We start from the raw sequence: 25,143 nt of genomic DNA, 5'->3' as shown, positions 1-25,143 counted from the left end.
TGAGCCCAAGCTATACATTGCAAAGCCGAGCTCCGATCACTGGTATTAATCCCTTAAATGCTGCTGTCAATCTCTAACAGCAGCACTTAAAGGGAACCTGTCACCTGAATTTGGCGGGACTGGTTTTCGGTCATATGGGTGGAGTTTTCAGGTGTTTGATTCACCCTTTCCTTACCCGCTGGCTGCATGCTGGCCGCAATATTGGATTGAAGTTCATTCTCTGTCCTCCGTAGTACACGACTGCGCAAGGCGAAAACCGGTCCCGCCAAATTCAGGTGACAGGTTCCCTTTAAAGAACGCAGTCACGGGGCACAACTTTCCAGGCATCAATTGGCCCCCTCAACATAATCACTGGGTTTTGATTGGCTGCAATGGCAGCTAGATGCCTGCTGAATGCCCCATAGCCTTCCATGTTGGTATTCACATGAAGCCCCAAACTGCGATTTTAGCTACATTCTGAAATACAGCTCTATCGCAATATATAAAACAAGTAATCAGATGATTGCAGGTTTAATTCCCATGAAGAGACTAATAAAAATATGAAAAAAAGTTTTAAAGATAGAAAAAAAATAATAATTTGAATTGCCCCTATAATTGCTGTTACTGTTACAGTCCTATTTGTCAAAATATAAATTTCACAGCATCACCTTCCAAAAACTGCAATAAAAGCAATTAAAATTTTCATATGCATGAAATAAAATAGTATCAATAAAAGCAGCAACTCACCGTGCAAAAAAAAATCCTTACACAGCTCCATTTACGGAAAAAATAAAAAAAAAGTTACAGGTCTCACAAAATATCAACACAAACAATTTTTTTTTTTACAAATTTCTGAAATGTAACTGAAATTGTACTTATCTGAAAAATCATGTTGGCAGGTCATTTGTACAGCACAATGAATGTATTAAAAAAAGAAAAACAAAAAACTATGTCGGAGTTATGTATTATTCCCCACTTTATTGCAGTTGGAATTTTTTTCCCGTTTTTCAGTACATTATATGTTAAACCTGTAGATACAGAAATACTATACAAAAAGACAACTATGATCCTAGAGCACAGATTTATGGTAAAATATTATATAATTTATGGCCAAATATTAATATTGACTATTGATGAAATTCAATTATGTTTTATATTATGAAGGTCATAATCATTTGTTTTATCGAATTTGATAGATCTATATTTTAGTTGGCAATCAGTGAGCCACAATTTGGCACACAAATTGTATATTTCTAATCTTTCCAGTCTCCAATTTGGGGTTGGGGTATCTCATTTTCAGCCTTTGTAGCACAAAGGCCACAGTTAAAAGATTAGTTTAATTTTTTGACGAAAGACACATTCATTAATAATACTAATTAAGGTTTGTGCATCACTTGAGATGATATTACACAAGCACTAGAGAAGAAATTCAGATGAAACTTGAGTCTAGCTGAATAATAAATCCTCCATACAGAAGAAACCTAAATAAAGCATGTTATTACAAATGCTTGAAATATGACTACTCTCAAAAACGTGTGTATCTTTAGCATGTCAACAAATGTAAGGACATAAAATCAAATCATACAGTGCGAACATATCAGAAAATAATCCTAAAAAATGAATTAACACCATGTAAGAAAGAGGTTTATATCTGAAAATGAAGAATGTAACATTTACTATAATGACTCGGGAATAAAAATAAATTGAGATGAATCAACAGACCACATATTTGGAACATAATTTACATACGAAACATGAGAGCATCAAATACCATTTACTAGAAGAAGAGTGATGATGACATTCGGGGCGGAAACAGGAAACAATAGGCTGAATATATAATAGGACAATGGACCTTGGCAATTTGTATCATTGTTTGCTTTTTGTGAAGAATATTGCTTATCTGAGAAAAGATGAAGCCTTATTCCTTGTTGCTGGTGTTCGTTTTATTTTCCTGCAAGAGCGTGAGGAGTCAAAGTGGAGATGTGGAAGGAAGCTGTCAACGCGTTCTGCACATATTCCCTGCCAAGCTCCGAGACCTCAGATCCACATTCCAGAAAGTCAAGAACTACTTTGTAAGTATTCGAATACAATAACTTAAACCCGCTCTTATGTTCCTCCATGGATGATGTATTTTATGTCATGTGTTTTCTTTATGTTTGTCTTTACTCATTTTACTTTTCCCGTGCAAACTGCGATAGTATGAACTAAGAGGAGGCTGAGACCTATATGTGCTGAAGAATCTGTTGTATATTGTGTAGTATTTATGGACTTGTATCTCCAGGAGTATTCCCAGGGGAACGGTGTGCTCCTAATTAATGGCAGGCTGTAGATCTGAACGGTGAGCTCTCCCATGAAGCAAGCAGAGGCAGATTTGCCTTTGCATCTTCGGGTGGGTGCAGTGACAATGACGCTGGTCAGATCCAGTGATGTGTCCATCTTCAGAACTTGCAACTGCTGTGCTCCTTGCTTAGCTGACCCACTACTGCTGATAGACTGCAAAAGTGGCCGGTAACCTAAGCAAGCAATTCAAATAAAAATCCATCATTCTTAAAAACAGCAGATTTTAAATGAGTAAATTGCAAAGTTACTTGCTTTTACCATCATTCTGCAAATTTACCTAGTTATAAAGATGAGACATCCCACAGAAGTGATTGTTTATGGTATTTTGCTTTTTAATCCGTTTTTTATATTTTCCTTTCTTTATAACATGAAACCTTTGTCCTTCATAGCATATTTTTGGTCTATAAGGAGAAATGGTAGAGCATGTTCTGGTTGTACCAAGAAGCCACTCTGCCTACGTCCAGCCTATTTAGAATAGAGTTATGGTTTTATGGTCAATTTATGCCCCAAGGTGATAAAAGACTACCCACAACAAACCAGTTGTATCATGTGATGCAATTATTAGCATGCAAAACACATCCTGGTAAATATTGTTATATTTATTATCTTTGCCTATATAGCTCCAACATATTTGCAGTGATTAAAGCACCACTTCATTTTTTTATTTTTGTGCTGGAGTGGTGCTGCTAATCTGAGTTCCCTGACCTTAATATTATACTTACCAGCCTACGCCTTCAGCTCTTCCTCCCAGTGTCTCTCTGGTCCCGACCCAGAATCTTATAACCACAACTTCTGACCAAAAGTCAGAGATAGTGGTCACAAGCTCTTTATGCAAGCCTATGGGAGCCTTGTTCTGGCTTTCATAGACTAACATTGGCTTTGTGACTTCTGGATCTCCCAGTAAATACTGGAGCTATCTGGCAGGTCACAATCTGCGACGGGAACACAAGAAGATGGTGGCTGGTAAGCATAATACCAGGGGCAGGGAACTTGGCTTAGTAGCACCACTCTACCAGCAAAATAATAGTAAAAAAAGCAACGTTGGAGAGGTGCTTTAACAGACATTATTAGATATATTTATAAAATGAATTATGATACATGGCTGGATGTAATGCTGCTCCTCTCTTACCTCTGTGATCCTATCTACCTATATATAATGCTGCTCCTCTCTTACCTCTGTGATCCTATCTACCTATATGTAATGCTGCTCCTCACTTATCTCTATGATTCTATCTACATGGATGTAATGCTGCTCCTCACTTACCTCTACCATCCTATCTACGTATATGTAATGCTGCTCCTCACTTATCTCTATGATTCTATCTACATGGATGTAATGCTGCTCCTCGCTTATCTCTATGATTCTATCTACATGGATGTAATGCTGCTCCTCACTTACCTCTACCATCCTATCTACGTAGATGTAATGCTGCTCCTCGCTTATCTCTATAATTCTATCTACATGGATGTAATGCTGCTCCTCTCTTACCTCTGTGATCCTATCTACGTAGATGTAATGCTGCTCCTCTCTTACCTCTACCATCCTGTCTATATGGATGTAATGCTGCTCCTCACTTACCTCTACATCCTATCTACGTAGATGTAATGCTGCTCCTCGCTTATCTCTATGATCCTATCTACGTAGATGTAGTGCTGCTCCTCGCTTAGCTCTATAATTCTATCTACATGGATGTAATGCTGCTCCTCGCTTATCTCTATGATCCTATCTACGTAGATGTAATGCTGCTCCTCTCTTACCTCTACCATCCTATCTACATGGATGTAATGCTGCTCCTCACTTACCTCTACCATCCTATCTACGTAGATGTAATGTTGCTCCTCTCTTACCTCTACCATCCTGTCTACATGGATGTAATGCTGCTCCTCACTTAGCTCTGTGATCCTATCTACATGGATGTAATGCTGCTCCTCGCTTATCTCTATGATCCTATCTACGTAGATGTAGTGCTGCTCCTCGCTTATCTCTATAATTCTATCTACATGGATGTAATGCTGCTCCTCGCTTATCTCTATGATCCTATCTACGTAGATGTAATGCTGCTCCTCTCTTACCTCTACCATCCTGTCTATATGGATGTAATGCTGCTCCTCACTTACCTCTGTGATCCTATCTACATGGATGTAATGCTGCTCCTCGCTTATCTCTATGATGCTATCTACGTAGATGTAGTGCTGCTCCTCACTTATCTCTATAATTCTATCTACATGGATGGAATGCTGCTCCTCGCTTACCTCTACCATCCTATCTACGTAGATGTAATGCTGCTCCTCACTTACCTCTACATCCTATCTACGTAGATGTAATGCTGCTCCTCGCTTATCTCTATAATTCTATCTACATGGATGTAATGCTGCTCCTCGCTTATCTCTATGATGCTATCTACCTATATGTAATGCTGCTCCTCACTTATCTCTATAATTCTATCTACATGGATGGAATGCTGCTCCTCGCTTACCTCTACCATCCTATCTACGTAGATGTAATGCTGCTCCTCTCTTACCTCTACCATCCTGTCTACATGGATGTAATGCTGCTCCTCACTTACCTCTACATCCTATCTACGTAGATGTAATGCTGCTCCTCGCTTATCTCTATAATTCTATCTACATGGATGTAATGCTGCTCCTCGCTTATCTCTATGATCCTATCTACGTAGATGTAAAGCTGCTCCTCGCTTACCTCTGTGATTCTATCTACGTAGATGTAAAGCTGCTCCTGTTTCACCTTTGTACTGACAATTCTGTGGAGCGTTTACTACTCCTCTCTTCCTTACACGCACATAAAGAGATATATACAGTAGCTGTAATGCTGCTCCTTTATCGCCTCCATGAACCTACAGACAGTTACCGTATGTGGATGCAATGCTTCTCTCTTACCTGAAGCCACATTTCCTTAGATCTTCTCTTAACTACTGAATTTTAATATGTGGCATGTTAAGTAATGCAGTGAAAGGAGGAAGATACAGAAAATACTGAAGTGGTCAGCCACCTTCCATATGTGTATATATAGATATTTCTTAATAAAATTCTCATGTAGATGGTGAGTCACATAACCAGAGTACTCTACATAAAGGATGTAACCTCACTTAACATTTGCATTTTGCCAATTCTCTTTCCAAATTGTTGCAAAACATTACCCCCACGTCCAACATATGAGGTCACTAGGGTCTAGTACTTATGTAAGCTATAGACTGCCTTCTTACCTCAGCATTTTATGGAAGCAGGCACCATGACATATCCTTCAAAACGCCTTTGTAGATCCATTGCATTGCACTAGATGAAAGAATTTTTAGATATCTCTAGAAGAGATAGTGGTTTGTGTCTTCACATGTTCTTGGATTTCATTGAGTTTGGCAGTGCTCCTAAAACTACACATGAAGTAATGCTAATTTAGTCAACTAAACAAGCTACAAACATGACTGAAAGAAGTAGTGGAGGAAATACTCGCTTTCTCACTATGACAGTACTTCTCACACAGACGAGCATTGTTGTAGCGTGATCTCACGGTGACTCATAGCTATCGAATATTCACTTCTTCACATCATAGGTTCAATGTTGATAATGCTCTCACATAAAACTTGAAGAGAACTTGTCCTCAAATGACTATTAACCTGCAGATCCGGAGTTAATCTGCCGATAATAGCTTTCTAAAGCTGCCTGTCCACCGCACTGAAAGCCCGTCTACAGTCACTACTAAGTATTTAGTGAGCGACGGCTGTAGGCACAACCCCAGCACATTGACTGACAGCCATCTCTGCACTATTTTGCTGTGTCAGTCGGTACTGGGGCATGCTTACAACTGAATGGTGACTGAAGCTGTGCCGATACAGCTCTATGACTGAAAGTCGAAGGCCGCCAGGAGGATTAAAGTTAATTTCCTCCTGATAGCCGGGCTTTCAGTGCAGTGGTCGGCCATCCTTGGAACACTATTAACCTGCAGGACACTATTTTACTACAGATTGACCCCATATCTGCTGGTTAGCAGCGTTTGGGGATAAGACAGGTTCCCATTAAACTGGCCCTCCCATCTAGAATGAAATTTTCACTGTATGTAAAGTGTATGGTCAACATATCTGAAGGTCCTTGGGAATGACGGTTCTGCATTGCGAAATTCTGCTATGCCTTCTGCTTCCCTTCATGCTAAAAAGACTAAAACAAGTCACAACATCACTTAAAGGGTCAAATAGGTTATTGGTAAATCAATCCAAAAGAAATGTATCATGGTGTTAAGTAATGCTAAACTCATACCTTCTTCAAAACCTCTGAGATCCATTATTGTAGCCCGGCTAGAGGACTCTGATGGGCCTAGCCAACCCTGGGACTCTTGTGATTCTTACTATTCACTAGTCTACTGTGTGGGTCATAAAATCCATGCTTCAAATACAAAGATTGAATTTCCCAATAATCCCTTGAATGCTCAATTTCTAATATCGATGAATCTACTTTATGGTAAAGCAATACGGCAGAATTAATTTACTTGACTTAAATACAGTATATCATAAATATGTTTCTATCAAACGTATTTAGTGTTTTTTTTTTATCTTTTAGCAAATGAAAGATAATGCCCTTGACACAATATTACTTGAAAAGGATTTGCTGGATGACTTTAAGGTAAAGTAGCTTATTAAAATTAAAATGTATTACATCTATTTCAACTTTGGAAACCCTTCACCACAATCCATGATAGGACATATTTAGCTGCTTTTCATAACAGTCCACTTTAGCTGGAGCCTGGAGCTGGTTCTAGCTTCTAGAGCAGGACGTTGTTACAGAGACTTGTTCCGATAGCTTTTTGTAGTTGGGTAGGAATTTTCTAAATAATATGGTATTTTGCCTTCCTATGGCTCAACACTATAGGATGATAGAGGTCTTCATAGACAAGTTTCTTTTTTAACCATATCAGCTATGTACCTGTATAATTCGACTTCTACAATATCCCTCTCTCTGCACCATAAATGTCAGAGATTTGCACATGAATATGTAAAAGAATTTATCAGGGGTTTTGTATCTGTTTTTGTAGCCAACATTTTAAGGCAAAATGTGCAACTTTTTCATCTAAAGATGTGCTAAATGTATGAAACACTGATAAATGTGATTCAAATGTTGGCAATGCAGCCACAAGCAAAAAAAAAAAAATTACAAAAATTCTTATCCTGATGAATGTCATCCAAAATTTGTAACTTTTTTCGCATTTTATAATCTTGGCAGACAAGAAATTTTCACTTTCTTTTGCAGAGTTCAATTGGTTGCCAAACTGTATCTGAAATGATTCGCTTCTACTTGGATGATGTCCTACCACTTGCAAAAGGTTACCAAAATGATGTGAAGTCCAATGTTCATTTCATGAAGGACAAGCTGATAGACCTGAAGCAGACCATAAAACGCTGTGTGAGTATATGGAATGTATAGAAATATCAGATATAGGCAAAAAAAAATATTTCCGCTTGTTAATAATTACCATTTTGCTCGGATGTTATCCGGGTATCTTGGACGTGCTCATATATTATGTTCTAGTCCCTGCGGCTGCATGGTTTGCAGATGTTCGACAGCCTGAACACGTGGGGATTGCTTGTTTGTTACGTAATCCCCACATGGGTTGAGGCTGTCTCACAGCCACAAATCATGCAGCCGCAGGGACTAGAACAGGGGTGTCAAACTGCATTCCTCGAGGGCTGCAAACAGGTCATGTTTTCAGGATTTCCTTGTACTGCACAGGTGATAATTTAATCACTAACTCATTATTTGTGCAGGTGATTAAATTATCACCTGTGCAGTACTAGGAAATCCTGAAAACATGACCTGTTTGCAGCCCTCGAGGAATGCAGTTTGACACCCCTGGACTAGAACATAACATACAAGCATGCCCAAGATACCCAGATAACACCCGAGCGTGCTCAGAAGAGACATTATCCGAGCACATTTGCTCATCACTGGTGACCGCCCATTCTCACTGTTAAAACTGGAGAATTCTTCAGTCACTCTAACTTTACTTTTCCGCCATGCAAACCGTTTAATTGGATCGGTTAGGTCCCTAATAGGGTACAATATTTTTGACAGTAACATTAACTAAATATCTATGGAGTTTTAAAATTGATAATTCAAATATTAGAGAAAACCAGATGAATTATGAGAAAAAAAATCCATTGAATTCAATGGCTTCCCAGAATGTTGTCAGATTTTGTGAGCCAGAAAGTTTTACAGCAGAAAACAAACATTCATTATAAAAAAATATTTATTAGAACTGGTGAGGCTGGTGTGTTTACTTTGAAAAATCATGTGAGAATGTCTATATAATAATTTATGTAAATTTAAGCTCAAACTCCTCCCATGTAGCCTGATTGATGGCTTCAGATTGTCCCTCCTCCCTGCTGCCGCTGAGATCTGACACTGCTCAGTACAAGCTGTTAGTCAGGTTCGGTGTGTGTGAACTGAATACAGGTGGAGTCACGAGCCTTCAACTCTTCATGTTATTATAATATTTATAAACCCATTCTGACATAGATACATGGATTTTGAAGCTAAGTTCTCTAGCTTCATCAGGTCTAAGAGATCAATTTAAAGGGAATCTGTCTCCAAGTTTTTTTCTGTCACATCTGAGAGCAGCATGATGAAGAGGCAAATACCATAATTCCAATGAAGTGTGAACTACTGGGCTGCTTGATGTAGTTTTGATTATGATAGAACAATTGATAAGAGACGTGACTGGGAAGAGGATACAATTATCCCCAGAAATAGCGCTCTTGAATTTCCCGGTGTGGCCTAGATGTACATGGCTCACCATATTAGCTCAAAACGTACTAGCTGCAGCCAAACTGTTAATTCCTATGTTCTGGAAGACCACGAACGTTCCGACATACCAACAGGTATTGAAGAAAATAGACCAATTATACCACATGGCTGAATTGGTAGCCTTAGTTAACCACTCTCAAACTAAATTTGAAAGAATCTGGTTACCCTGGGTCACATTTAGGTCAGCCAACAAGTTTGCAGTAGCGGAATGCTAACTGGACCAATAGCAGAGCCTACGATGCTCCTCCTCCCCCCCCTCCTCTCCACCCCCCCTCCCCACCACCACCACCCTATCTTCTCAACCCCCTATACCCCCTTCCTCTCTTCTCTATCTCTTAATCTCTCTTACTTCTATAAGTGGACTTTAAGGTGTGGTTATTAAAATCCATAAATACTGTTGGAAACTCCAACTCTAGTTCTATTGCTATCATTCTTAATGGAACTGTTTATTTTGTAAAAAGGAGCTTTTTCTACATTGTTTATTGTTCCAAGAATAAGATGACATGTCCTGTTATCTGACAATATGATATGTTCACTTACTGCTATGTTTACTTGTTTATCTTTCAATAAAAAGAACGTTGAAAAGAAAAAAAAAAAGATGTAGTTTTGATTAAATCACTGTTTTATCTGTTGCATCTCTGTATAACCCTGCCCATTCCACTGATACCAGTTTTCTGTGTGCACTGTGCATAGTCAGAAAGCTGTCAAATAGTGGTGGGGACAGGATTATGCAGAGCTTGTGCATAAGCAGGACTACCTGGCATCAGGTTTACTAGTCCCCTAGTGATAATCGTCTGCTGACATTGATGCTATCAAAACTACAGCAAGCAGCCCAGTAAGTGACACATCACCGGAATCAGGGTCAGAGCAGCATTTATCAAAGAGAGATCTGGTGGATTTCTTGAATTTGCTTCATAGTGTAGAACACCTTAAATTTTGCAAGCACCACAACTAAGCAGTTGCTCTTCTATCATGTTATACTTTCACATCATGATATTTATAATCTGTATTATTTTATTCTTACAGCAACATTTTCTTCCGTGTGACAGAAAAAGCAAAGCTGTACAACAAATAAAGAAAAAGTATAATACGGTATGTGTGCCTGTGTGTTTCCTCTCAGTTGTTGCTATAATAGAAAAGTTTGCAAAAAAATCTAGCATATTTATAAGGGGAATACCAGTTGTGGTAATTAACATAAATTCACTCTTTAAAAAAAAAAAGAAAAGTTGAAAATATTTCCTGGTCACATAATGAAGCCATAGCGGCATGGCTTGTTTTAATTTCACTTAGTAAGGCTATCTCTTAGGCCAGTTTCACACGTCCTGGAAAAAAACGGTACCATAGATATCCATGTCTGTGTGTGTAATAAGTGTGGCACACGTGTGGCAGTCGTGTGTCACCCGTGTACCACATCAGCACTACACACACTAGCGGCAGGCAAGCAGCGGTACAGTTAGTGCTTTTCTCCAGCGCTGGGTGCTGAAGACAGCTTTCATCATTCTCCCCTGCTCTGCTGGTGATCAGCGCGAGCAGGGGAAAATGATGAGAGTTGTACTTAAATAATAACAATGACTGCAGGCGGTGGCTGATGGGACTATTACTTCTATCAGCCTACACCTGCTGCCACTAATAACAGTGACAGCAGGGGACAGCTGATGTGAGTATTCATCACCTGCCGCCTGCACTATAAATAAATAAATACATTTTTAAAATGGGGTGGATTTCCCTGTATTTTCTATAACCAGCCTTGCTAAAGCAGACAGCTGAGGGCTGGTATTCTCAGACTGGTAAGGGTCCATGGATATTGACCCCCAACCTAAAAATAGCAGCCCGCAGCTGCCCAGAAAAGGCACATTTATTACATGCCCCAATTCTGGCGCTTTGCCCATCTCTTCCCACTTTCCCTGTAGCAGTGGCAAGTGGGATTCATATTTGTGGGGTTGATGTCACCTTTGTATTGTCAGGTGACATCAAGCCCACGGTTTAGTAATGGAAAGGCATCTATAAGATGCCACTCCATTGCTAATCCTTTAGTTATGTGGTAACTAAAGACACAGCCAGTATAAAGTTTTTTCGTCTCCTGTAATAAAACAAAAATAAATAAAACAACAATATCCCACACCTGTTTGTCATTCTGTCCCACGCTGTAATCCATGTCCGGGGGATAAATAGTTTTCAAATTGTGCGGTGCCAAGATCCAGCATCATTGACCAGCGGTGCCATCATCAAGGTTAACACCAGTCAGTGAGGCTGTGTTCCCAGCCAGGCTGAACTGAGGTGACCTCGGCAATATAGGAAAAAGTCGCTGAGTTCACCACAATTCAGCTCAATGACTTCACAGCAGATCACAGTCATCTGCAGTGAACTCACTGAGTTGAACTGCGGTGACCTCATTACTTACGTTTTCCCACGGTGCTGAAGTCACCGCAGTTCACACCGACAGGGAACGCAGCCTCACTGACCGGTGGTAACCAAGATGATGTCACCACTGGTCAATGATGCTGCATTCGCAGCAGCTCATTCACCAGTGGTTCTCAGCTTGGATGGTGGCATCTTGGCATCGTCTTGATTGAAAACTATTTATCCCACAGACATGGGTTACGGCATGGGACAGAACAACGGACAGGTGAGGGATATTGTTGTTTTATTATTTTTTTATTACAGGAGACGAGGGATTCAGTGGAATTAGGCATTAGGTGTGTTTTATTTCTAATAAAGTACTTTATACCTGCTATGTCTTTATTTACCATACAACTATAGGATTAGAAATGGATACGTGTCTTATAGATGCCTCTCCATTACTATGCAATGATACAAAGGTGACATCAACCCCACAAATATGAACCCCACTTGCCAACCCTACAGGGCAAGTGGGAAGAGCCGGGTAATGGGCTCATCTAATAGATCTGCCTTTTCTGGGCTGCTGCGGGCTGCAATTTTTAGGTTGGGGGTCAATATCCATGGCCCCTTATCAGCCTGAGAATACCAGCCACCAGCTGTCAGCTTTAGCAAGGCTGATTGTCAAAAATGGGGGGTACCCCACATCGCTTTTTGTAATTATTTATTTAAATAATTAAAAAAAACAGGGCGGGGGACCTTCTATTCTTGATAACCAGCCTTGCTAATGCTGACAGCTGAGGGTTGCAGTCTCCAACTGTCAGTTTTGCCTGGCTAGTTATAGAAAATACAGGGGAACCCACACCATTTTTTTTTTAAATTTATTTATTTATTTATAGTGCAGGCAGTGGGTGATGAATACTCACAACAGCCACCACCTGCTGTCACTGTTATTAGAGGCAGCAGGTGTAGGCTGATGGAGTAATAGTCCCATCAGCCGCTTGCTGCCATTGTTATCATTTGAATACAACCCTCATCCTCCCCTGCTCACGCTGATCGCCGGCAGAGCAGGGGAGAATGAGGCGAGTCATCTTCAGCACCCAACGCTTGGGAACAGTGCTTACTTTACCGCTGCTACTCAGGCGCTGGTACGTGTCACATGGATTACATACCAGTGTGTCATCCGTGTGCACATGTGGGTGATGTTTTGCGGCTTGTGCTGCCATTAAAATAACAGAAATGTCTACGTGTGGGTCACAGGGACACATGGTCCGTGGAAACACACTGACATGTGGACAGACCCATTCACTTGAATGTGTCTACGTGTGTAAGTTTCTCCGGTATGTGTGAAAACTGTCACCATATATACCTGAGACACTGACCTGTGAAACAGGCCTTAATATAAGCCACGTGCCAGAGTGACCAGCACATGATCAGGGTTGATTTTCAGAATCTGGAAGCAAGCGATGAAGGTTCCTAATAGACCGGCAGCTAATAACTTGAAAACTTAAAGGAATTGATACTGAAAATAAACATGCACATTCACAAATTGCACAACTTTCCATTATACAAAAAAATAACATTTGTATTTACATAAAACCGGAAAACCTCCATAAGTAATTAAAGGGTAAAACAGACTGCATATTCACTGACGAGCGAGAAACTACATTTCCTGCTTGAATAAAAGGGCAAGGTGTCTTTGTGTATTAAGCAATGTTCCAAGCTGATATGTTTCCTGTTCGACCTTCTACCAACATCGCTTTTGAAGAAGTTTGTTGGTCTAGGAAAATGCTAATTGCGCAGTATATATTGAATATATAGGGAAGGAACAATAGTATTTATAGCTGTGTTAGCATACAGGAAAGGGTCTGCTGCCCAATCAGTTGTGGTGACATAAAATGTATGTACAAGGCATAAATATATATGCAATGTGTACAATATATATTATATTTATAGATGAATATAAATATATATATATATATATATATATATATATATATATATATATATATACATACAGCTGTGCTCAAGGGTTTGCATACCTCAGCAGAATTTTTGCTTTCTTGGCCTTTTTTCAGAGAATATGAATGATAACACCAAAACTTTTTCTCCACTCATGGTTAGTAGTTGGGTGAAGCCATTTATTGTCAAACTACTGTGTTTTTTCTTTTTAAATCATATTGACAACTCAAAACATCCAAATGGCCCTGATCAAAAGTTCACATACCCTGGTGATTTTGACCAGATAACAAGCACAGAAGTTGACACAAGTGGATTTGAATGGCTACTAAAGGTAACATCCTCTCCTGTGATCCGTTTGCTTGTAAACAGTGTGTGCATAAAAACTGAGCTTCTAGAATCCAGACAGACTCTTGCATATTTCATCCAGCCACTGACGTTTCTGGATTGTGAATCATGAGGAAAGCAAAAGAATTGTCAACGTTTCTACGGGAAAAGGTAGTTGAACTGTATAAAACAGGAAAGGGATATAAAAAGATATCCAAGGAATTGATAATGCCAGTCAGCAGCGTTCAAAGTGGGATTAACAAATGGAAAATCAGGAGCTTTGTAAAAAGAAAACCACGGTCAGGTAGACCAGCAAATGTCGTCCACAACTGCCATGAAAATTGTTCGGGATGCAAAGAAAAGCCCACAAATAACATCAGCTGAAATACAGGACTCTCTGAAAACTAGCGGTGTGGCTGTTTCAAGATGAACAATAAGGAGGCACTTGCAGAAAAATGGGCTACATGGTCAAGTCGCCAGAAGAAAGCCATTGTGCAAATGCCACAAAGTATCTCTCCTACAATACGCAAAACAGCACAGAGACAAGCCTCAAACTTCTGGAACAAGGTAATTTTGAGTGATGAGACCAAAATTTAACTTTTTGGCCACAACCGTTAAGGTTACATTCAACAAGGCCTATGATGAAAGGAACACTACTGTAAAGCACAGAGGTGGATTGCTGATGTTTTGGGGATGTGTAAGTTACAAAAGCACAGGAAACATGGACAAAGTTTAAGGAAAGATGAATGCAATCATCAACCGGTACCTGTGCATTGGATGTACTTAGACGTTTCAACATGACAACGATCCAAAGCACAAGGCCAAGTCAACCTGTCATTGGCTACAGCAGAACAAAGTGAAGGTTCTGGAGTTGCCATCTTAGTCTCTTGATCTCAATATCATTGAGCCACTCTGGGAAGATCTCTAGCAGTTCATGCTAAACAGCCCAGGAGTTTACAGGAACTGGAGGCTTTTTGCCAAGAAGAGTGGGCAGCTTTACCATCTGAGAAAATAAAGAACCTTATCCACAACTACCACAAAAGACTTCAAGCTGTCATTGATGTTAGAGGGGACAATACACAGTAGTAAGAAATGGGGTATGTAAATTTTTGATCAGGGTCATTTGGACGTTTTGGGTTGTCATTATGATTTAATAAGAGAAAACACAGTAGTTTGACAATAAATGGCTTCACCCAACCACTAACCATGAGTGGAGAAAAAGTTTTGGTATTATCATTCATATTCTCTGAAAAAAGGCCAAGAAAGCAAAAGTTCTGCCTGGGTATGCCAACTTTTGAGCACAACTGTATACAGGTCCTTCTCAAAAAATTAGCATATAGTGTTAAATTTCATTATTTACCATAATGTAATGATTACAATTAAACTTTCATATATTATAGATTCATTATCCACCAACTGAAATTTGTCAGGTCTTTTATTGTTTTAATACTGATGATTTTGGCATACAACTCCTGATAACCCAAAAAACCTGTCTCAATAAATTAGCATATCAAAAAAAGGTTCTCTAAACGACCTATTACCCTAATCTTCTGAATCAACTAATTAACTCTAAACACATGCAAAAGATACCTGAGGCTTTTATAAACTCCCTGCCTGGTTCATTACTCAAAACCCCCATCATGGGTAAGACTAGCGACCTGACAGATGTCAAGAAGGCCATCATTGACACCCTCAAGCAAGAGGGTAAGACCCAGAAAGAAATTTCTCAACAAATAGGCTGTTCCCAGAGTGCTGTATCAAGGCACCTCAATGGTAAGTCTGTTGGAAGGAAACAATGTGGCAGAAAACGCTGTACAACGAGAAGAGGAGACCGGACCCTGAGGAAGATTGTGGAGAAGGACCGATTCCAGACCTTGGGGAACCTGAGGAAGCAGTGGACTGAGTCTGGTGTGGAAACATCCAGAGCCACCGTGCACAGGTGTGTGCAGGAAATGGGCTACAGGTGCCGCATTCCCCAGGTAAAGCCACTTTTGAGCTACAGAGAAGCAGCACTGGACTGTTGCTAAGTGGTCCCAAGTACTTTTTTCTGATGAAAGCAAATTTTGCATGTCATTCGGAAATCAAGGTGCCAGAGTCTGGAGGAAGACTGGGGAGAAGAAAATGCCAAAATGCCTGAAGTCCAGTGTCAAGTACCCACAGTCAGTGATGGTGTGGGGTGCCATGTCAGCTGCTGGTGTTGGTCCACTGTGTTTCATCAAGGGCAGGGTCAATGCAGCTAGCTATCAGGAGATTTTGGAGCACTTCATGCTTCCATCGGCTGAAATGCTTTATGGAGATGAAGATTTCATTTTTCAGCACGACCTGGCACCTGCTCACAGTGCCAAAACCACTGGTAAATGGTTTACTGACCATGGTATTACTGTGCTCAATTGGCCTGCCAACTCTCCTGACCTGAACCCCATAGAGAATCTGTGGGATATTGTGAAGAGAAAGTTGAGAGACGCAAGACCCAACACTCTGGATGAGCTTAAGGCCGCTATTGAAGCATCCTGGGCCTCCATAACATCTCAGCAGTGTCACAGGCTGATTGCCTCCATGCCACGCCGCATTGAAGCAGTCATTTCTGCCAAAGGATTCCCGACCAAGTAATGAGTGCATAACTGAACATTATTATTTGTTGGTTTTTTTGTTTGTTATTAAAAAACACTTTTATTTGATTGGATGGGTGAAATATGCTAATTTATTGACACAGGTTTTTTGGGTTATCAGGAGTTGTATGCCAAAATCATCAGTATTAAAACAATAAAAGACCTGACAAATTTCAGTTGGTGGATAATGAATCTATAATATATGAAAGTTTAATTGTAATCATTACATTATGGTAAATAATGAAATTTAACACTATATGCTAATTTTTTGAGAAGGACCTGTATATATATATATATATATATATATATATATATATATATATACAGTTATATAAATATATATACTTACTATACTTCTGAATTATTACAGAATATATATATATATATATATATATATATATATATATAGTACATGCGCACACACACATAGACATATTTATATATTCTATAATAATTCTGAAGTACATGATAAGTGGCATGAACTATGAATGATTCATTAGGTTACATGTGATTACTGACTTCACCATCCTTTACTATCCATTACACAAGTGCCGTCCTCTATGTATGACATCAACTATTTCACTGCAATTACACAATCTATTTAAACATGACAACAATGTCGTATTTTGAGAGTTTCTAGATAGAAATTTTGAAGATGTGACGTATCTGTCGTAGTGATCGTAGTTATATTAATAGATGTAGTAGTAGTGTTTGCAGTGGTAACCGTTGTTTTAGTCGTAATAGTAACTGTGGTGAAATAATTAATATTTCGCATATGTTGTAATTCTAGTAGTAGTTTTTGTAGCAGCAATAGTTGTGGAAGTTACTGTAATTGTAGTAAATTGTAGCAGTAATGTAGTATTTGCACTTGCAGGAATAGTGATAATTGATTTAGCAGTAATAGTAATTCTAGTAGTAACTATAGCAGTAGTAGTTTTGTACTAGATCTAGCAGTTTTAATAATAGTGATTTTAGTTTTATAGTAGTAGTAGCAGTAACAGTTCTTTTACTAGTAATAGTAATTATAGTAGTAGTACATGTAGTAGTAGTAGTAGTGATATTTTTTTTATTAATAATAGTAGTAGTTATAGCAGTAGTATTAGTAGTAGTAGTAATAATAGTTATTTTAGTAGTAATAGTAATTGCAGTAGTAGTAGTAGAAGTAACTAGTTTTAGTAGTAATAGTAATTGTAGTTTTAATTGTAATAGATGCAATTCTAGTTCTATTAATAGTAGTTTTTGTAGTACATTTAGTAGTAAAGTTAATAGTAGTAGTGATAATGTTTTATTAGTAATAGTAGTAGTTTTAGTAGTAGTATAAGTAATAATAGTTATTTTAGTAGTAATAGTAATTGCAGTAGTAGTAGTAGTAGCAATAGGAGAAGCAATAATTGTTGTTTCAGTAGTAATAATAAGGCCGCCGTCACACATGCGAGTTTTACGGACGTAAGAGCGCAGAATCTACGTCCGTAAAACTCGCAAAAAATACGGCACAATTATTCTCTATGCCCCTGCTCCTATTTGCCGTATTTTACTGATCAGTATTATATGGCTTTCTACGGCCGTACAAAATCGCAGCATGCTGCGTTTGTCACCGTACTGCGTAAGAAATACGCCAATGAAAGTCTATGGAAGCGTGAAAAATACGGATTACACACGGACAAGCAGTGTGACTTGCGAGAAATACGCAGCGCTGTTAGAGAGAAAAGCCGGTAATTCAGTGCGGTGTACAGTAAAATCACACTGACAGCTTACAGTAGAATAGGTAGAATAAATGTGTACACATAGAATAGGTATATATATATATATATGTCAGTGAGACACATATATGTATATATATTAATATTTATTCCAGCGCTAGACAGCTTGAAAGCCGGTAATTCAATTACCGGCTTTTTCCTTCTCCTTCCTAAAACCCGACATGATTTGAGACATGGTTTACATACAGTAAACCATGTCTTCTCTCCATTTTTTTTGCAGATTCCACACTACTAATGTCAGTAGTGTGTATCTGCAAAATTTGGCCGTTCTAGCTCTTAAAATAAAGGGTTAAATGGCGGAAAAAATTGGCGTGGGCTCCCGCGCAATTTTCTCCGCCAGAGTAGTAAAGCCAGTGACTGAGGGCAGATATTAATAGCCTGGAGAGGGTCCACGGTTATTGGCCCCCCCTGGCTAAAAATATCTGCCCCCAGCCACCCCAGAAAAGGCACATCTGGAAGATGCGCCTATTCTGGCACTTGGCCACTCTCTTCCCATTCCCGTGTAGCGGTGGGATATGGGGTAATGAAGGGTTAATGCCACCTTGCTATTGTAAGGTGACATTAAGCCTAATTAATAATGGAGAGGCGTCAATTATGACACCTATCCATTATTAATCCAATACTAGTAAAGGGTTAAATAAAACACAAACACATTTTTTAAAATTATTTTAATGAAATAAAAACAATGGTTGTTGCAGTATTTTATTCAACGCCCAATCCAGTCACTGAAGACCCTCGTTCTGTGAGTAAAAAAACATAATAAACCAACAATATACTTACCCTCCGCAGATCTGTAACGTCCAACGATGTAGATCCTTCTGAAGGGGTTAAAACATTTTGCAGCAAGGAGCTTTGCTAATGCAGGCTGCTCCTCACTGCAAAACCCCAGGGAATGAGGCTAAAAATAGATCAATGATCTATATTTAGCTTCATTTGCGGTGAGGCGCCCTCTGCTGGCTGTTCATAGATCGTGGGAAATTACCTAGAAAGCACAGGGAGATGTGCCTTTTCTGGGGTGGCTGGGGGCAGATATTTTTAGCCAGGGGGGGGCCAATAACCGTGGACCCTCTCCAGGCTATTAATATCTGCCCTCAGTCACTGGCTTTACTACTCTGGCGGAGAAAATTGCGCGGGAGCCCACGCCAATTTTTTCCGCCATTTAACCCTTTATTTTAAGAGCTAGAACGGCCAAATTTTGCAGATACACACTACTGACATTAGTAGTGTGGAATCTGCAAAAAAAATGGAGAGAAGACATGGTTTACTGTATGTAAACCATGTCTCAAATCATGTCGGGTTTTAGGAAGGAGAAGGAAAAAGCCGGTAATTGAATTACCGGCTTTCAAGCTGTCTAGCGCTGGAATAAATATTAATATATATACATATATGTGTCTCACTGACATATATATATATATATATACCTATTCTATGTGTACACATTTATTCTACCTATTCTACTGTAAGCTGTCAGTGTGATTTTACTGTACACCGCACTGAATTACCGGCTTTTCTCTCTAATATATGTGTCTACTGACACATATATATATATATATATATATATATATATATATATATATATAGACAGTATATATATATTTTCTTTTCTTTTTGGGACACATGGATCACTTCTATAGCGGTATGTTGGTTTTGCAAGCCTGCGAGAAAACCACGCAGTACGGATGCCATACGGATTACATACGGAGGATGCCATGCGCAAAAAACGCTGACACACCCTGCCTACGGAGGAGCTACGGACCACTTTTTTCGGGACTTTTCAGCGTATTACGGCCGTAATATACGGACCGTATTGTTTTACGCTGTGTGTGACGCCGGCCTAATTGTTATAGTTTTAGTGGTAATAGCAGTAGAAATAATACTAGTTGTTTTAGTAGTAATAGTAATTGTAATTTTGTAGTAGCAGTTTTAATAGTAATAGATAGAATGTAAGTCCGCCAGGACAGGGTCCTCTCCCCTCTGCACCAGTCGTCATTGTAAATTTGTTTACTGTAAACGATATCTATAACTCTGGAACTAATGGTGCTATACAATTAAATAGTAATAGTAATAATAATCGATGTAGGAGTACTAGTAGAAGTAGTAATAGTATTTTTTTGTAGTAACTTTAGTAGTACAATTAATAGTGGTAGTGATTTTTGCAGTAGTGATACTGTTTTATTAGTAATAGTAGCAGTTTTAGCTGTAGCATTAGTAGTGTTAGTAATGGTAGAAAATAGTTATGGTATTTTAGTTGTAATAGTAATTGTAGTAGTCACAATAATTGTTATTTTAGCAGTAAAAGTAATTGTAGTTTTAGTATTGGGTAGTAGCAGTTATAATAATACTTGTTCAGTATTTGGTCAGTATTTTACCTCAGTATTTGTAAGCCAAAACCAGGAGTGGAACAATCAGAGGAAAAGTATAATAGAAACATATGCACCACTTCTGTATTTATCACCCACTCCTGGTTTTGGCTTACAAATAATGATGTAAAATACTGAACATGTGAACATGGCCTTATAGTACTGTAGTTTTTGTAGTCATTTTAGCAGTGAAATGAATTGTTACTCGAGTAGTTTTTGTCGTACTAATTTTAGTAGTAGTAGTAGTAATAGTTGTTCACTAGTAACAGTAACTGTAGTTGTATTAGTAATAGTAGTAATCAGGTCAACATCCACAATATATTAACATAATAGTCATCGTTTAATATGTTTCTTATTCTCTTAACTTACAGTTAAAGGAACAAGGGATCTACAAAGCAGTTGGGGAATTTGACATCTTTATTGATTACATTGAAGAATATCTGATGACCAGAAAGAAGTATTAGAATTTACTTGGCATCATCTGTATTTTTCTTTTACTGTTACATTTTTTTCCTCTTCTGAACATGGTGAACATTCATAATGGTGAATTTTCTTCCTCCATTCATACATGTTGTACTTTGAAAATTAATTTTCCATTTGTGTATCTGACTTACTGAATAAAAACAAAAGCTTGAAGAGTTGTGAGAGTATCTCAAGTATCATTGCCGCAACATGTCGTAAAATGTAACTTGGGATATGCTCACAGTCATTAAATTAACGTTGCTGTTATTATATTTAAAGGAATTCTAGTACCAGGTTTTTGCTCTATAATCTGAGAGCAGTATCATGTATGGGCAGAGCTCCTGATTCCAGCAATGTGTCATTTACTGTACTGTTGGCTGAATATTCAATAAAATCAGAGTTTATCACCATGATATTATCACTAGAGGACTCGTCTTGTGCCATGTAGTCCACTTGCTCTGTGTAACTTGTTCCCACACTCATTGGCACTTTCTGCTTATGCACAGTGTACACAGAAAGCTGCCAATCAGTGGTGTGGGAGGGGTTACACAGAGCTCAACATTTGAAGAACTGGCAGAGAAAGCAGTGATTTTATCAACACTGCACCATGCAACACAGTAAGTGGCACATTGCTGGAATCAGGATCTCTGCCCTCACAGCATGCTGCTCTCATATTTCATAACTAAAAACCTGATGACAAATTCCTTTTCGCTGGTGGTTTATCAGCGGTCTCAGTCATTGGACTCCCATTGAGCAGAGGATTAGCACCTATTCTGTGGATAGGTGATTAATTGTTCCGGTGGGCTAAAGATCAGAGACATAGAAACATAAATGGACAAAATAAGCTTTGTCAGCTTCAGAGGAACAAACGAAGATCATTCTGTTGAATGTGAAATACTGTATATCTCCAATAATTAGGGAGGCTGATTTTTGATCATGTTGATTATTTTCATGATGCTATATGCTGCAAATCCTCAATTCTACAAAGATTTGGGGTCTTGTGACTTGCAAGTTGCTATAAACTTCATGTGTTATTGCTATATTGGTTATGTTTGCTACTAGGACGATATTTAATTGATACAGTTGTATCATCTTGTACTGTATTTTTCTTCTAAGCATCTTTTTGAGCTGTGTCCTTGATTTTTGTGTTTCCTGGTGAATATAATGAAAGGATGCATAGACCTACATTCACCAGATGGAGGTAAATGTATAGCTGTGCTAATTCCATTCAACAGAAAAAGTGGCTGACCTCACTGCACGGCATCCATCACAGCCTACCCCTAAGGCCACGTTCACATGTTCAGTATTTGATCAGTATTTTACATCAGTCTTTGTAAGCCAAGCTCAGCAGAGGAAAAATATAAGAGACTCATGGGCACCACTTCTGTATTTTTCACCCATTCCTGGTTTGGGCTTACAAATACTGATCTCAAATACTGGCCAAATACTGAATGTGTGACCGTGGCCTCAAACTTATTCTACAGGAGCTTGCCCACAGTATATGAAAAAGGAAAACAAAATCAAAGACCCGATTCATCAAAACTTTTACGCCCAAAAAGCTTTGAAAAGCCACAAAATGTTGGCCCAATTTCCTCCAGTTTCTCCAAGCTCAACCAAAATGGGCTGAGTTGGGGCAAGAAAGGGGCACCACAGCTCCTATAATTCGTGACAAAACGTGGCATTCCCTGTGCCAGAAATATCACTCCTGTCAATGACAGGAGTAAAGGTTCTCGGCTTCGCACATAGAGGTGCACACCAATTGTCGACACTCCAGATTCTTGAAGAGGCATGCACCTTTTCATAAATCAGGAGCGTCTGACTCTATCACGCCTACTCATCAAGATTGGCAAAAAATCGCCGGTCTTAATGAAACGGGGTGAAAGTGTGAAAATAATTTTTTTTAATAGCATTCTTATATAAAGGTACTGATTCTCCTTCTCATAGAAATCTAGAAAAACATATTGAATTTTTAATGCAATGCTCTTTCAAAAAACGGAATAAACCTAGCTCTCTGCTGTAAAGAATGAAGCGATCCCATAAGCCCACCTCTGTTCCATTCTATTCAGAGTCCCCTTTTACGAAATCCACAGCCTTTTTCTCTGGGAATTCCGCCACCAAATTTTCTACAATCAAATCAATAAGTCTTCCTATTCTATGGCAGAAGGATAACTTACAATGGTGGGAATACTTAGTTTATGACCCCCCCACCCCCACCTTATGTCTATTTAAGGCAAAAAAAAACTTTGTGATCTTGGATACAATTGTGAAAGTATAAATTCATTTTAGCAGAATTTTGCAAACGATTTCCTTTTGTATATATGTGTCCCTCTAAAAGAGCTGAGATGCTAGAATTGTGATACGTGGTGTGTGTTACATTTTCCTAACAGATAAATAGGAATTAATGTTAATTAGAAGATGTGATCATTTATAACTCTGTTTACAATGATTGGATTAGGCAGTTCTTTCTGTAGCATTTTTTGACATGTACGTGTTAATATGTTTGTGAGACAAAGTTACATTTTTGGTAGAGTACTTCTGTTTTAAAGGATGACTGAGGATCTCATACATTTCATAGATAAAAACAAAAAATACCTCTGTTTAAGTTATGTTTTTGTAAGTTATGATTTAGCTATTGTTTTATAACTTGTTGTTAATATGATATATTTTTGTAATAAAAATGTTTTAAAAAATCACTTTGGTTCTTTCTTAGATTATTCTTTTTTCCGGACAGATATACAGTGGGGCAAAAAAGTATTTAGTCAGTCAGCAATAGTGCAAGTTCCACCACTTAAAAAGATGAGAGGCGTCTGTAATTTACATCATAGATAGACCTCAACTATGGGAGACAAACTGAGAAAAAAAAATCCAGAAAATCACATTGTCTGATTTTTTTATCATTTTTTTTGCATATTATGGTGGAAAATAAGTATTTGGTCAGAAACAAACAATCAAGATTTCTGGCTCTCACAGACCTGTAACTTCTTCTTTAAGAGTCTCCTCTTTCCTCCACTCATTACCTGTAGTAATGGCACCTGTTTAAACTTGTTATCAGTATAAAAAGACACCTGTGCACACCCTCAAACAGTCTGACTCCAAACTCCACTATGGTGAAGACCAAAGAGCTGTCAAAGGACACCAGAAACAAAATTGTAGCCCTGCACCAGGCTGGGAAGACTGAATCTGCAATAGCCAACCAGCTTGGAGTGAAGAAATCAACAGTGGGAGCAATAATTAGAAAATGGAAGACATACAAGACCACTGATAATCTCCCTTGATCTGGGGCTCCACGCAAAATCCCACCCCGTGGGGTCAGAATGATCACAAGAACGATGAGCAAAAATCCCAGAACCACGCGGGGGGACCTAGTGAATGAACTGCAGAGGGCTGGGACCAATGTAACAAGGCCTACCATAAGTAACACACTACGCCACCATGGACTCAGATCCTGCAGTGCCAGACGTGTCCCACTGCTTAAGCCAGTACATGTTCGGGCCCGTCTGAAGTTTGCTAGAGAGCATTTGGATGATCCAGAGGAGTTTTGGGAGAATGTCCTATGGTCTGATGAAACCAAACTTGAACTGTTTGGTAGAAACACAACTTGTCGTGTTTGGAGGAAAAAGAATACTGAGTTGCATCCATCAAACACCATACCTACTGTAAAGCATGGTGGTGGAAACATCATGCTTTGGGGCTGTTTCTCTGCAAAGGAGCCAGGACGACTGATCCGGGTACATGAAAGAATGAATGGGGCCATGTATCGTGAGATTTTGAGTGCAAACCTCCTTCCATCAGCAAGGGCATTGAAGATGAAACGTGGCTGGGTCTTTCAACATGACAATGATCCAAAGCACACCGCCAGGGCAACGAAGGAGTGGCTTCGTAAGAAGCATTTCAAGGTCCTGGAGTGGCCTAGCCAGTCTCCAGATCTCAACCCTATAGAAAACCTTTGGAGGGAGTTGAAAGTCCGTGTTGCCAAGCGAAAAGCCAAAAACATCACTGCTCTAGAGGAGATCTGCATGGAGGAATGGGCCAACATACCAACAACAGTGTGTGGCAACCTTGTGAAGACTTACAGAAAACGTTTGACCTCTGTCATTGCCAACAAAGGATATATTACAAAGTATTGAGATGAAATTTTGTTTCTGACCAAATACTTATTTTCCACCATAATATGCAAATAAAATGTTAAAAAAACAGACA

General features: G+C 38.9%; 1 protein-coding gene across 1 annotated transcript; it reads left to right on the top strand.

Moving 5' to 3' along the window:
• Window positions 1-1,247: 1,247 nt before the first annotated feature.
• Window positions 1,248-23,566, top strand: IL10 (interleukin 10). Its single transcript, XM_069756274.1, has 5 exons — window positions 1,248-2,051; window positions 6,889-6,951; window positions 7,576-7,728; window positions 10,156-10,221; window positions 20,853-23,566. Exons 1-5 carry the CDS (start codon window positions 1,890-1,892, stop codon window positions 20,943-20,945), a joined length of 537 nt encoding a protein of 178 aa, XP_069612375.1. The 5' UTR covers window positions 1,248-1,889; the 3' UTR covers window positions 20,946-23,566.
• Window positions 23,567-25,143: the final 1,577 nt, after the last annotated feature.

Source organism: Ranitomeya imitator, chromosome 3 (assembly GCF_032444005.1).
Source record: "Ranitomeya imitator isolate aRanImi1 chromosome 3, aRanImi1.pri, whole genome shotgun sequence".
NCBI lineage: Eukaryota > Metazoa > Chordata > Amphibia > Anura > Dendrobatidae > Ranitomeya > Ranitomeya imitator.
This window is presented reverse-complemented; position numbering and strand designations above follow the sequence as displayed.